The following is a 13,775-nucleotide window of genomic DNA, read 5'->3' on the forward strand; positions in this document are numbered from 1 at the left end:
CATTGAAGAATCTTAATGCAACACCAACACATGATGCATCGTTGCAGAGCTTTTGTTCAAAACAATAACTCCATGTCAGAAGACAGTACTGTGGAAGAAATGAATGACATAACAGGCAATTTTTATCCTACAAAGTCACCATGATGTGATCTAGTTTTGGGCCAAATGCTTAAATACTTTGGAATTGTTGCAAGAAAACAATGTTTAGAAACAATCAATAAAAATGGGAAATTAACAAAAGTAAAGAAAATATCAATAATAATCTTAATATTGATGCTGGGGGAAAACTCCCAATAAGTGAAAGAATTATAGACTCATTGCATTAACCAGTATACTATGCAAAATCATGCAAGAAATTATTAACCCTAGAATCCTTAAAATTCTTACTGAACAAAGAAACCTACACTACTACCAAGCTGCCTACAGAAAACATCATTCAACTGCCAATCAGCTGTTGTTCTTTGCAAATCCATCATTGCTGATTTCCAGGGGAAAAAAAAAAAAATCCCAGGAAAACTACTGTTGTTTTTCTTGATATGTCGTCTGCGTTCGACACAGGATGGAGGCACAAACACACAGAGATCGTCCATAAATATGATGTCAGAGGTAATGCACTTATTTAGATCCCTGACTTCTTGAGAAACAGGTAAAGTTAAATTCAATGAAGCTCATTCAAAAAGCATGAATACTTGGGCAGGCATAACCCAGGGCTCTGTTCCCAGGCCATTACTATTTTTATTATATGTTAACAATATTCATCACAAATGGCATGAATTACATGTCAATTTAGCATATTTCCTACAACACTGATAAATCTGCTCACATATTAACCGATCTCTAAAGAATATCCTAATTTGGTATCAGAACCTCAAACTGAAATTCAATCTACACTACTACAGATCAAAAGCACAGAAATCATATGAGGCCTACTATCACAATGAGGCCAAATCCAAAATACTTTGGAATGCAACTTCATACTGAATTGTACCTTACTTAACAAATCAAACATTATAAAAATAAAGCTTTAAAGAAGCTTAAAAAGCTTATGTTGCACTGAGGAACAAAGCCCAAAACTCTTCAAACAACCTACACAACTCTCATCAGACCACACCTTGAATATGACATTCCTATCTGGGCCAATGCTTCAGCCACAGCATCCAGGCCAGAACAGAAAATCATTACTGGCACGGTTTCCTCGACAAAAAATGAGAATATGGCCTCAAAACTCTTGATAATAGAAGAAAATACCAAACCATCAGCCTCAATAACAAAGCTAGAAGCTGTGATTCTGATCATATATCAAAGAAAAACTTGGAAATTTGAAGAACTGGTCCTGAAAAAAACCCACACTTAAAAAATCCATCTACTTTCCAGTTCGATTTTGAAATAAGACAAATTATTGGTTTTGTTCATTGCATCAATGTAATACTCGAAGAACCTTTACTCTTCATAACTATCCCCAAGAACACTACAGTTTGTGCTAACACAATTAAGTTCAAAAATATAATTAACAACTATTATCTTTGCAAAGAGAATGCAGACTATCAAAACTATATTGGAAAGTAACCTTTTCCATGCATATACTGATGACTCAGCAGATGAAAGTATCCAGAACGGTGGTGCTGGCACATATTTAGTGCTATCAAATGGTATATCCATGAACCACAAAATTGGGACAGGCACCTTCATTTCAAATTTCACCAGCCAGCTGACAGCAATAAACAAAGAATTATGTACTTGATGAATGACTTACATGAATATTATGTACTTGAGAATGTGGAAAAAGCAAATGGTTTGGTTGTCTTCTATGATTCCAGAGCTGCCTTAGAGGCAATAAATAAAGGTCAATCAACACTTGCCCAAGAGAGTCAGCATTAGTTGAAGGAAACTGACAATCCAGACAAGATCTGCATTTTACAGTGAGACCTGCTTATATTGCATTCCTGGAAATAAAATAGCAACCAGGTTTGCCACAGAAGCAAGACATATAAATGACGGTAATAATAATCAAATTATTCTTGATGATGCAAATGTCAAAGCAAAATATCAATTTAAAGGAAATTTTATCAAAAAAGACAACCAACCAGATTTGTGAAATTAAAGTTAATTGAGATATCACAAAAACTATAACTCAACTCAAAAGCCAGGATTTTTGGAGTGTGAAGATAGAAAGAAAGAGCTGGCAAAAGATCCTGATGTCTCTGCAATAACTGTGACAAAACAGTATTAAGACCTGACCATACTTTTGACTGTCCCACAATTATAAGATCTCTGATTCTTCTTGGGGAGTATCCTTTTGATCATGAGTGGCTCTGTTCTGAAACAGCTGAACATCACTGAGATAGCTGGCTGCATTTTGTCTACATATGGTTCTTCGTGATCAATTTTGTGTTCCCACGGACATTCATGAATTTGGGTTCCTTAAAACAACACAACACTTGATTTTCGGGGATAAAAGAAAAAAATTAAGCACCACAAGGAAGCATGAAATAATTTAAGTTCATGACACAGTGCAATCATGAGCATATTTATACATCACATTTAAAGACAACTATAAGATTTGCACAATAAAGCTTGCGAATGGACTCAGAATTTGAGAACTTTTATTTCATGATTAACTTTCGAAGGGCACTTATGTATCCATTATTACATTATAATCAGATGTATTAATAATTTTTAATGCATATTTTAAAATACAATAAATCTTGTAATTTTAAGTATTTTTAAAATGTAAAAAGTCTGTCTTACCATCTAATAACATAAGACCCCACTCCTGCTCTTTTAACCAATTCATAACTTGTTCTGCTTCCCAGGATCGTTTCTGCGTATGCGTTATCATGGAATATGTAGTAATGCATATTCCACAGCCTGCACAGAAAGATTTACAGTACATATATAAAATAAAAATTTAGGACAAAAATAGAAAATTGATATATTAAGATACTGAAGTTAAAAAAATGTATATACTTAAAATCAAATAGTTACCCATAGGCTTATCTTTAGCATCAGAAGTAAAGCGACAGATCATACTATCATCTGCAGTTGACCACATTTTGAACTGCAAAAAATTTGTAATGGTAAAGAGTATAAGAATTATGTTATATAGAAAGAAAATGAAAATAAATAAATTTATACATTAAGCTAAACTGGCTTAATTCTCTCTCATCACTAGTGCTAGACAAAAGTGTGTGTGTGTGTGTGTGTGGAGGGGTACTTAGGAACTTACCTAAAATTTCCTAAAAGATAGTGAAATTCTTACACTGTGAGGAACTGGATGATTGATATAAATTCAGATTAAATCAATGAATGCATATACTTTAAAAGTAATTTAAAATTTAAGTTTAAATTCAAAATTCATTGAATCAATAACCTGCAAGTCAAAAGAAAAAGATCTTCTCTGTTGCTTTGGTATAAAAATTAAACCACATATTTCAATAAAAATAAAAAAATTATTTAACTACCAAGGTTCTATAAATATGATAGCTCTCTTTAAAAATATCATTACTTTAAATTACCATAAACTAAATACAGCAGGTTTCCCGCAAACTTGACTCCCAATATCTCGACATTTCGTATAGTTCAAAAACGTTTTAGGAAATTTTAATATACCTCTAGACCAAAGAGCAAATATTACATACAGTGCATAGAATTATTGTTTATGCGTATCTCTTTCCTGTTCTGTTCGAACATTTGAGAGTTTTTCTTTCTGTAATTTCTGCTGTTTTCGCATTATGCCATTAATTCTTGGAACGGCCTAACAAATTTCAAGATATGTTGTAATACTTGGCAACGCCGCTGTTTGCTTCTTTCAACGATATACAGAAAGTAAGGTAGCAGCTCGCTGCGGCCTCACATTCCTTTCTATTGTTGCGAAATGTTAGAAGACTTGTCTGAAGTTTTGTGACTGCATCTTATTGCAAACTAAACTCCTGCCAATTCATTGTGGGTATCGTTTTTCAGTTCCCATCCAGGCATATAAGTGTTAACATAGTTTGGGGAACTTTCGATAATCTGCGAAGTGAAAATGTTGTTTGGAAAGAAAACAAGAAAACAAACTAACATGACAATGGAAATGAAACTAGATGCCTTAAAGGGACTGGACAAAGGAAATAGTGTAAACAAAATTACCATGGATTCAGATGTTGTATGGATCACTTTGATAGGGTGGAAAACGAAGAGGCCCAGAATTGAGACTTGGCATGTGAAAAGAGCATGTACAGACAGTTTAAAGGAAAGAAAAAGTATGAAAGGTGGTGAATGCAAAAAAAGTGAGCGAGGCACTTTTTTTGTATTTACCACCAAGATTTTTGTATTCAGGCAGGAAAGGGAACAGGGGACAACCATTTCAGGACCAATTTTACAAAAGAAAGCCCTAAAATTTTATGATGAATTTCAAGGAGAGCCTGGATTTACAGTTAGTGCTGGCTGGCTCGATAAATGGGAAAATCGTTACAACATCAGGCAGTTAAACATTTGTGGGGAAAAGCTATCTGCTAACTTGGAAAATGCTGCAATATTCATGGATAATTTCCACAAACTAGTTAAAAAGGGGGGTATGCCTGGAGATCAAATTTATAACTGTGATAAAACTGGTCTGAATTTTCGAATGCTACTTTTGAAAACACTGGCATCCAGGGAAGAAACTTCAGCACCTGGCTATAAAAGACACAAGGAGAGAATAACAATCTTGGCAAGCATCAATGCAACAGGCAGCTAAAGCTCAAACTAGCGCTTACAGGTAAATAAAAAAAATCCCCAGGTGTTTAAAAACATAAAAAAGTACACTAATGGGACCGAAACCAACTATGATCTTCCTGTTTAGTTCCAGAATCAGTCAAACGAATGGATTGAAGCGATATTCAATGACTGGTTTCATCAGCAGTTTGTTCCATTGGTGGAAAAGTTTTTAAAATAAAAAAAAAATCTGCCAAGGAAGGCAATTTTCAGTCTAGACAATGCCTCATCCCATTCCGATGCAGAGGAGTTATGAGACGAAGATATAAGAGCCATGTTTCTTCCTTCTAATGTAGCTTCAGTGAGTCAGCCGATGGACCAGGGCATTTTGAAGGCATTGAAAAAAAAAAAAAAAAAAAAAATTACAAACGTAAACTTCTTTTACCTCTTGTCCTAGCCATGGAGGTAAAGTGTGATATGATCGAGAAACTGAAGAAAATAGATTTGTTGGATGTCGTTGGATGGATAGCTCATTCTTGGACGATTAAGGAAACTAATTTCAAGAAAGCAGAGAAGAGACAGGAAATTGAGAAATAGTTGACTTTAGAAAATTCTACGCTGTGAAGAAGTTATGGATGGTGATGCTGAAGAACAGATGGGACTAGATGAAAATTGTGAAATTTTAGGACATGCAGAAATAGTTGCAATGCTGAAAGACAATGGGGATAAAAATGAAGATGAATAAAAAAATGATGAGATTGAAGACAAGGAAAAGCTAAAATGATGACCTATAGTGAAGGACTGAAGGCTGCTGAAGGAATGCTCCATTACATGAGGGAGGGAGGTGCATCCAGTACGGACATTTTGTCCTTCATCGCCTACGAGATGAAGCTGCAAGACAACAGAATGAATGTGAGAGACAATCTACTATCACATGATATTTTTCTTCTAAGAGCTAGTAATAATTTTTCTTCATTTTTGCATGTAAATTTTTACTCAATTATTTTAGGATATTTGTTCTTTTTATGACTCCTATTGTGCTAAAACTTGACATAGAAAAATCAACTTTAATTGTATGCTGTCCAATATTGTGCTACCACATGTCTAGTGTAATTTACTGTTAAAAATTAAGAGTTTTGTAAAATCCACCTCTTATTCCACAAAACTCGAGTCTCTCGGTCCACATTACATTGAGTTTGTCGGACTCCACTGTAATAAGCTCCGAAAGTACCATGAAAAAATATCCATACATATCGATTATTCAGTTCATCTTAGTTATCTCTATTTTATTTTCAAGTCAATATTTCAGTACATATGAATTCTGCTGTCAAGTTTATTATCACCTTTCCTTTATGCTATGACAATTATATGCTAAAATATATACCTTATCGTTTTCGGATAGTCTGATATTGCTCTACCTTTTCAACTTTTACAAAATATGTCTAATAAGCGGAAAAGAGGTCTTAAGGATGAAGAAATTAAAAAATTGTTGCAGGAGCTATCTGAAAGTGAGTCTGACGGAGGTAAAATTGATAATTTTTCTGTAGAAACTAAAGATGAAGTCCAGACACAAACTATTAGTGAATCCGACAACAGTAAAGTAAACGACGAAGAACTCAGCAGAAATAAACGGGCAAAAACGGATCAGGGTATTTGCAAAACTGTTTTTACAGCACCTGATAACACTATATGGAAACAGCAGGAACAACATCTTTTGCAAAGAGTCGTGTTTCTGAGGACAAAGTGCCTAGTGCTTTCAAGCTTTTTATTAATGAAGATATTTTGCTGCATATAAAGAAATGTACAGAATCTGAAGCTCATAGGTAACTTGGAAATAAAGACTAGAAGTTATCTCTGGATGAGTTAGATGCTTTTGTCGCTATATTGTATGTTCAAGGAGTAATAGGAGCAAAGGGCTTAGATTTATATTCCTTGTGGTCTGAAGCATGGGGAATACCATTTTGCAAAGAAACCATATTAAGAGATAGATTCAAAGAAATAAAACGATTTTTAAGGTTCGATGAAAAGACAAGATCTACTTGATTACAGACTTATAAATTTGCTCTTGCATCAGACATGTGGAACAAATTTATTAAAAACTGCAAAACGTGCTACCTGCCAGGACAAAATATTACAGTTTATGAACAATTACTCCCATCTAAAGCTAGGTGTAGATTTACATAATATATGCCTAATAAACATGACAAATTTGGAATAAAATTTTGGTTATCTATTGATGTTGATACTAAATACCTCTTGAATGGATTTCCTTATCTAGGAAAAGATGAAACAGCAAATCCTCAATTACGTTTGTCTGAAAATGTTGCCATAAAATTAATGGAGCCACATCTAAACAAAGGAAGGAATATTACCACAGACAACTATTTTACTAGCATTAAATTAGCAGCAATGCTAAAATAAAAAAATACAACTATGGTCGGCACAATGAAAAAGAACAGAGGAGAAATTCCTACATCTTTGAAAAATATGCATAGTAATCTTTATTCATCAACGATAGTGGAACACGATAATATCACACTTACCATCTATCAAGGCAAAAGAAAGAAAAGCGTTTTTCTACTGAGTTCATTACATTCTACTGTAAAAACTGAAGACAGTCTCAAGAAGTTGCACGATTCAATAGCATTTTACAACGCAACAAAGTATGGTGTGGATATTCGTGATCAGATGTGCCGAAAATATTCAGTTAAACTGGCTTCTAGACGATGGCCTGTGCATATCTTTTTCAATATTTTGGATCACGCAGCTTTGAATGCCTGGATAATTTATAAAAGTGTAACAGGAAACATCATTAACAGAAGAGATTTTCTACTGAAATTAGGAGAGGAGTTAAGAGAGTGGTACATATGGCTTCAAAACTCCCAAAAATCCTTCCGGAGTCTTCAGAAGAGAGAGAGAGAGAAAAAAGAATAGAAAATGGATAGAGAGAGAAAAAAGTGTCAAGTACAGAGATGCAATGGAAGCAAATCTCAAGAATATTGCATCTTGTTCCAAAGTTATGTGTGGAAAATGCACTGAAAAAATTGTTAAAAATTATTTTTCAACTGCATTAATTCTTAATACATATGTGTAATCTCTAATGTTTGAAACATTAAATAGAATTGAAACGAAATGCTTTACATATTCCATTCAGCTACACATATAATGATATAACTGAAACATCAAAGAACATTTCTCATTTTTGTATTTAGAGAGTGAATCATCCTCCGAGTCAGTACATAAGAAATATTATTATATAAACTGTGTTTTATTTTAGTTAACATTAGTTTTAATTTGTGAAACCATTTATTTGAAATCAGTCCTTATATCATTAACAAAAACTCTTGGTACTATTCCATTTGAAATCCCCATTTATTAGCAAACTGTAACTTTTCAAAAAGCAAGGTCGCCAATTATGTTTTTCACACAACAAGTAATGAAACCCCTAATAACTCTTTGTTTCTTAAAAGTGCAATTCTTTTATGCAAACAGAAACGTTATCATCTCAAAACAACACAAACCAAAAATGAAGAAGCAACACTGACCATTGTAACTAACAATGCTTTTTCTATCCCTGCTTCCCTTTCCCCTATCCCTTTTTCTATCCAAGCAGGGATTCATAAGTGACACCGATATTTGACCTGCTATTATTAAATCAATTTACTCTTAAACATCCAATTCCAATTGCAGATATGCATAGATGAGTGATTTGAATTACTAAAAATGGTATTATTTTAGCATTGCCGTTAAATTTTTCCTGAATTTGGGTTAGAGTTCTTAACATTCCATAATTTTAATTAAACAGAAAAATTCAAACAACATCCTTAATCCTACCACTTTAAAAGGGGAAAATAAGGCAACCAAAAAAATTTGACTTTCTAAAAGTCTAAATATCTACACTTCTTCATCACATATAATATAAACACCATCGACTAGCCTTCCTAATATACTTTTCCTTCACCATGCAATTAATTTTTTACAGCCTGGTTTCTCAGTCTGTATCTTCACCAAGGAAAAATGCTAAGCTACACTAGTGGCTGGATACTGAGGTTCCTTTCAGTCGTCAAAGAAATGAAGGCAACACTGCACCTCTCAAAGGAAATAATTGCACATTAGTCAGAATTGGGGGTTTTAATCATTAAGCAACAACAATAATAAAAAATAATAATAAAAAAAAAAAAAAAAAAAAAAAAAAAAAAAAGATCTAGCACCCAGAAATTACTTGGAAAAATCAAGGCAGTGACTGATCACAGCAACAGTAATGTTGATTGAGCCGGCTGATATTTTTTGCACACCTGCCAATGGGAAAATAAGAGTCATAGGGCAACTGCCCAAGCAACCTGGCACAGGAAGCCCCATTCCACCTTTCCTGCACTCAGAACTTTCACCAAAATTTCAGTTCTAGCCAACACCTCATATGGGGAAAATGCGCACCCCAGCCTACTTGTGCAGGCAAGCTCACAGCAAGGCAAAATGGCCCCATTTCCTTATTGTTCTTTTACTTCTTGAAATTTCAGACTAATCTCATTATCAAAGTCGAGCAACTTCTAAGGAAAGTTCTGTCTCATTGTTCCCCCACAATTTTACAGGTTAAAACATGAAAATTAAAAATATCCCAGACCAAACATATGAATTTTCTCCTTTTCTTTTTGTTTTCGATTCCCCCCAAAATCAGCTGGAAGGACACTGTTGTTAAAAGCTTGTCATCCTGATCACCCACAGCAACAAGTCACCTGAACAGGTGATAAAAATTTGGTTTTCTTAAATTTCGAAGCAGAAAAATTAACTTTCTGTCTTTTAATTGTTAGCTTAAAAACCCTTGACAGTCTTCATCATAAAAAATGCATTTACTTGCAAACTTTTCATAAAGCAAAGATGCCAATAATTTTTTTTTCACACACTCCATAATACTTTCTTTCTCTGGTTAAACAAAAAAACTTTTCCATGTCAAATAACAAAAGATCAAAACAAAGAAGTGACACTGTCCATTGTAACTAACAATGCTTTTTTCATACCTCCACTTCTTCTCCAGAGGTTCAGAAAACTTCTCTGCTAGGGAAAACAGAATAATGCAATGAAAGATTTCACTAACTGGCAAACACAAATTCAAAATAAAATAAATTTAAATTGAACTAATCAACAAACAATTTCAATTAAATAAAAACTTTAACCTAACTAGTTAAACTTTTGGACATGGAGCTGTTGTGTAACAAAACTGTTACACTCAAAGGAAATCCTAGGATCAAGTCACCTGCATGGTTTTGATCTCAACTTCCACTGGTATCTTGTGTGTGGCTCAGCAGTTTTCCTTGGAGAAGATACACATCAAAAACCAAACTGAGGAAAATTAATTGCATGGAAGGAATGACATATTAGGAAGGCTGGTCAATGGTGTTTCAAGGTTTCAAGGCTGGTCAATGGTGTAATGAAGAAGGATGTCAAATACATGTACTTTTATTCTATGAGTCAAATTTTTTTTGGTTGCTTTATTTTTCACTTTTAAAGTTTCAGGGTTAAGGAAGTTGCTTGAATTCTTTTGTTTAATACAGAATATGTAATGTTAAGCACTCTAATTTAGATTCTCTGTTATGGGGAAAACTTAATGGTAATGCTAAATTAATACCATTGATAGTAATTTAAATTAATTTATATATGTTTGCAATCCGAATTGGATGTTTAAAGGTAAATTGAATTAATAATAGTAAAGCAAGTATTGGTGTCCCTTATGAATTCCTGCTTAAAGATTATAGAAATGTTTTTTTAATGAATTAAGATAAACTAAGAATATGATTGCATTTATTTAGCAAACTGAAATGTGTGTAATTTAGCATTTAAAAGGAAATGTTGTAGGGACTTAGATCCGGTCACCCCAGCTTCTGATTGATTATGATATTCTAGAAATACAGACAATAAATGTGTTTAATTAGGTATTCTTAAAAGTATTATTTTTGCCCTTATTTGACGGTCTACTACAGTCACTCCACCACTCCACTTGATACACCTGAAGGATCTGGAAAATGAGAGTTCTACAGAAATTTGTCTTATTTGAAAAACATAATGCATGTGAAAATCTGATTAATAGATGCTGCCACAGAATAATTGGAAGTAATTAAATTATATTGTCATACTTTCTAGAATTGGACTGATTGATCTTTATGCATGACATTTTTGCTCTAGTATCTTGTGTTATTTCTCTTGATTTCAGAGACATACATAGCCAGTTTTTTAGATAGTGGAAAAGAAATGAGTTTTAGAATTTTGTTTGGCATTGAGAAATACATTTGTTTCCCAAGGCACCAAGGTCGAATGCTGCCCCTTTGATTTTCAGGTTTCAGATTTAATAACCTTGAATTTGAATTGAATAACTTTAACTGATATAAGTTGTGTAATTAGTAATTTACTATAGTTTTAGATTAGTTTTGGATTAATTACCCAGTTCCTCACAGTATAAGAGTTTCCACTTCTTTAAGTTTATTTCCTTTTATCATTTTTGGCCAGCACCAATGTATTTAAGTTAAATAATAAATTAATTTATATAATCTTTTTAGTACATAACAACTACATGAAATTATAAGAAAATCATAAGATAAGATGATTTATTGCATTAATCATGAAACATACCTAGTTAATGAACATAATTACTCACATTTTTCTTCATAAATTAATTTGTGATAGTCACTAAATTAGAAACTTAAAATTTAAAATGTTATCAGTCATAGGACGTTTACAAATTTTGGTATATTGTTGTCTGTACACATAGTAATTTGCATAAAAACAGTAGGTCTGAAATATATTGAAGTGATTTTTAACACATCACTTTCTTTGATTGCATATTTGGAAAGTAAACAGATCATACAACTACATGGTTTGGTTTGGTTTGGTTTAAGTGATTATGGCAAAGGCTCAAGAGCTATCTGTCTAAGGGAAAGAATGCTTTCGTGAAGGACTTTTTAAGGGAAACTGGCTCATATAATGTTACACATGGGGAGAACCAGGAAAACGCCCATGCAGCCAACAGTTAGCCGGATTCGAACTACCAGCATTCAGCGACTTTTATCGCTTGGCCGCTGGTGGACTTCCTACAACTACATAATTACTATTTCTTTATTACAGATTGTTATCAAAAGCCTTTAAACACATTTAGAGAATACATAAAAAAGTGCAAATTACCTGAGTTTTCCACTGTTCTACAGAAACGCCAGAATTACAAAGAACAAGGCATCGTTTCCTGACAGTACAACATGCTGTTACACCCACTAATGATTTTCCAGCACCTTAAAACATAAATTATATTAATCATAAAATAGAAACATTTATCAATTTTATAATGTTTCAATTTATTAAAAATATATATACATAGTGAATTATACTAATTACAGATAATAGTGCCTTTAAATAAATGGAACTATTTTCTCTTGTGTTGAAGGAGATAGAACATACAACAAACTGCAAATCATACTATTGCATTGGTAAGAAAATTATTTTGTCTGGGGGAGACAAAAAATTTTTTTACTTATGTTTACTCTGCTTACCTGATACACATGAAATATTAATTAAAGGATAGGATACATATTTTGTGCAACAATCTTGATTATCATATTTTCTTACTAGGACGGAGTGGGTTTTTTTTTTTTTTTTTTTTTAATATTAGCACCACTGTTATGATCAAATGTACAAATTATCTCACCAATAAAATTCAAATTGTTTTATATATCCTATTTACAAGTGAGGTTTCTTTAACAATTTCACAAATGAACACTAAAAAAACAATTCATATTCTGTTTCATATATGAAGAAAACTTACATTTTAATTCTCTGTAAGACAGCTAAAATAACTTTGATTTTGCATGTTTTCAAGAGGCTTTTCAAAGCCATTACAAAGCAAAGGAAAGAGCTAGTTATTTAGGAATGTAACTTAATGAGATATTAATAAAATTCAAAAATGTCAATTGGCACAGAACTGTATGGATATGTTTTACATTTATGTATAAATGGTGAAGGTATTTTACTTAGAAATCAAGTACGTAAAATTAGACACAAATCCTTCAATTATGTTATTAATATTACATTAATTATTTCTGCAATAATCATCTTGTTAGCTATTTATTTTTAAAGCACTACAAAGAAAATAGTTTCAGTATTCTGAATACGCAGCTATTTTAAAATTCTTCTTTTGCTGTATTAAAATGAGGAGAGGAGGAATTCATATGTTTTAAAATGATTTTAATTGCATTTGTAGTATTAAATTTTAGGTCTGATAAATGAATAACCAATTAATACAAAAAAAGCAGATAAAATAGCATCTATAAGTTGCAAATAGTATTAAAATAATGCATATTTAATTAACATGCTCTCCATCAAATGTACATTCTCAGCTGTTATTCAATTTCAGTAGATATTACTCTTCATTTCCACCTGTTTAAGTTCAACATAGCTGATTTAATGAGCCATTCACAGTTTTGCCTTAACATGGCATGTTACTTAGACATGCACAGCTTAATCTTTGAGACAGGTATATTTCACAGGATCAACCTAGGAAATGCACTAGAGGAAATTGCCTTACAACGACTCCCTCATTTACTTCACATGCAAAGAATCTTAGTTCACACTTTCAGGGGCAGTTCAAAACTCACTATGTCCTCCACGGCATCAGCAATGGGAAATGACCCTTCATGGGAATCAACAAGATGTAGATGAAAAATACCTGCACTCCAAACTCTTTTTCCACAAAGTAAACAAATAACAGTTATGAAAGAGGTATATAATGTAAGCTCCCACCTGTGTGATGACCGAGTGTGAAATAATAGCCCAATGTAGCTCATGCATATCATAAGAGACGACTGAAATGGATACATAGTGTCTTGGGGTACAGCCGGGCACCTTGCCCCTGGGGATTATATCAGGAGACTGGTCCTCAAGGTTAGGGTTGGGCACAGGGCTAATCACCCAAAAACTCTCCAAATTAATAAACCTAAAAAAAAAAAAAAAAAAAAAAAAAAAAAAAAAAAAAAAAAAAAAAATTCTAGACTTACACATTCCCAATGATACGGCATGAAATCGGACCTGAAATTTGGAATATATGAACTTTATATGGAAGTGGA

At 32.9% G+C, this 13,775-nt stretch overlaps 1 protein-coding gene across 1 annotated transcript in view; it reads right to left on the reverse strand.

The window, feature by feature from the left end:
- Positions 1–13,775, reverse strand: part of hay (ATP-dependent DNA helicase hay) — a 74,988-nt gene that overhangs the window by 20,182 nt on the left and 41,031 nt on the right. The window contains exons 11-13 of the mRNA XM_085806706.1: positions 11,845–11,948; positions 2,986–3,058; positions 2,749–2,868 (exon numbers count right to left, since the gene is read on the reverse strand). Coding sequence (XP_085662832.1) covers positions 2,749–2,868; positions 2,986–3,058; positions 11,845–11,948 — 297 coding nt within the window. The remainder of the gene's footprint in view (positions 1–2,748; positions 2,869–2,985; positions 3,059–11,844; positions 11,949–13,775) is intronic.

Source organism: Stegodyphus dumicola, chromosome 12 (assembly GCF_044657685.1).
Source record: "Stegodyphus dumicola isolate Sdum_Otavi_A_Nest chromosome 12, ASM4465768v1".
Lineage (NCBI taxonomy): Eukaryota > Metazoa > Arthropoda > Arachnida > Araneae > Eresidae > Stegodyphus > Stegodyphus dumicola.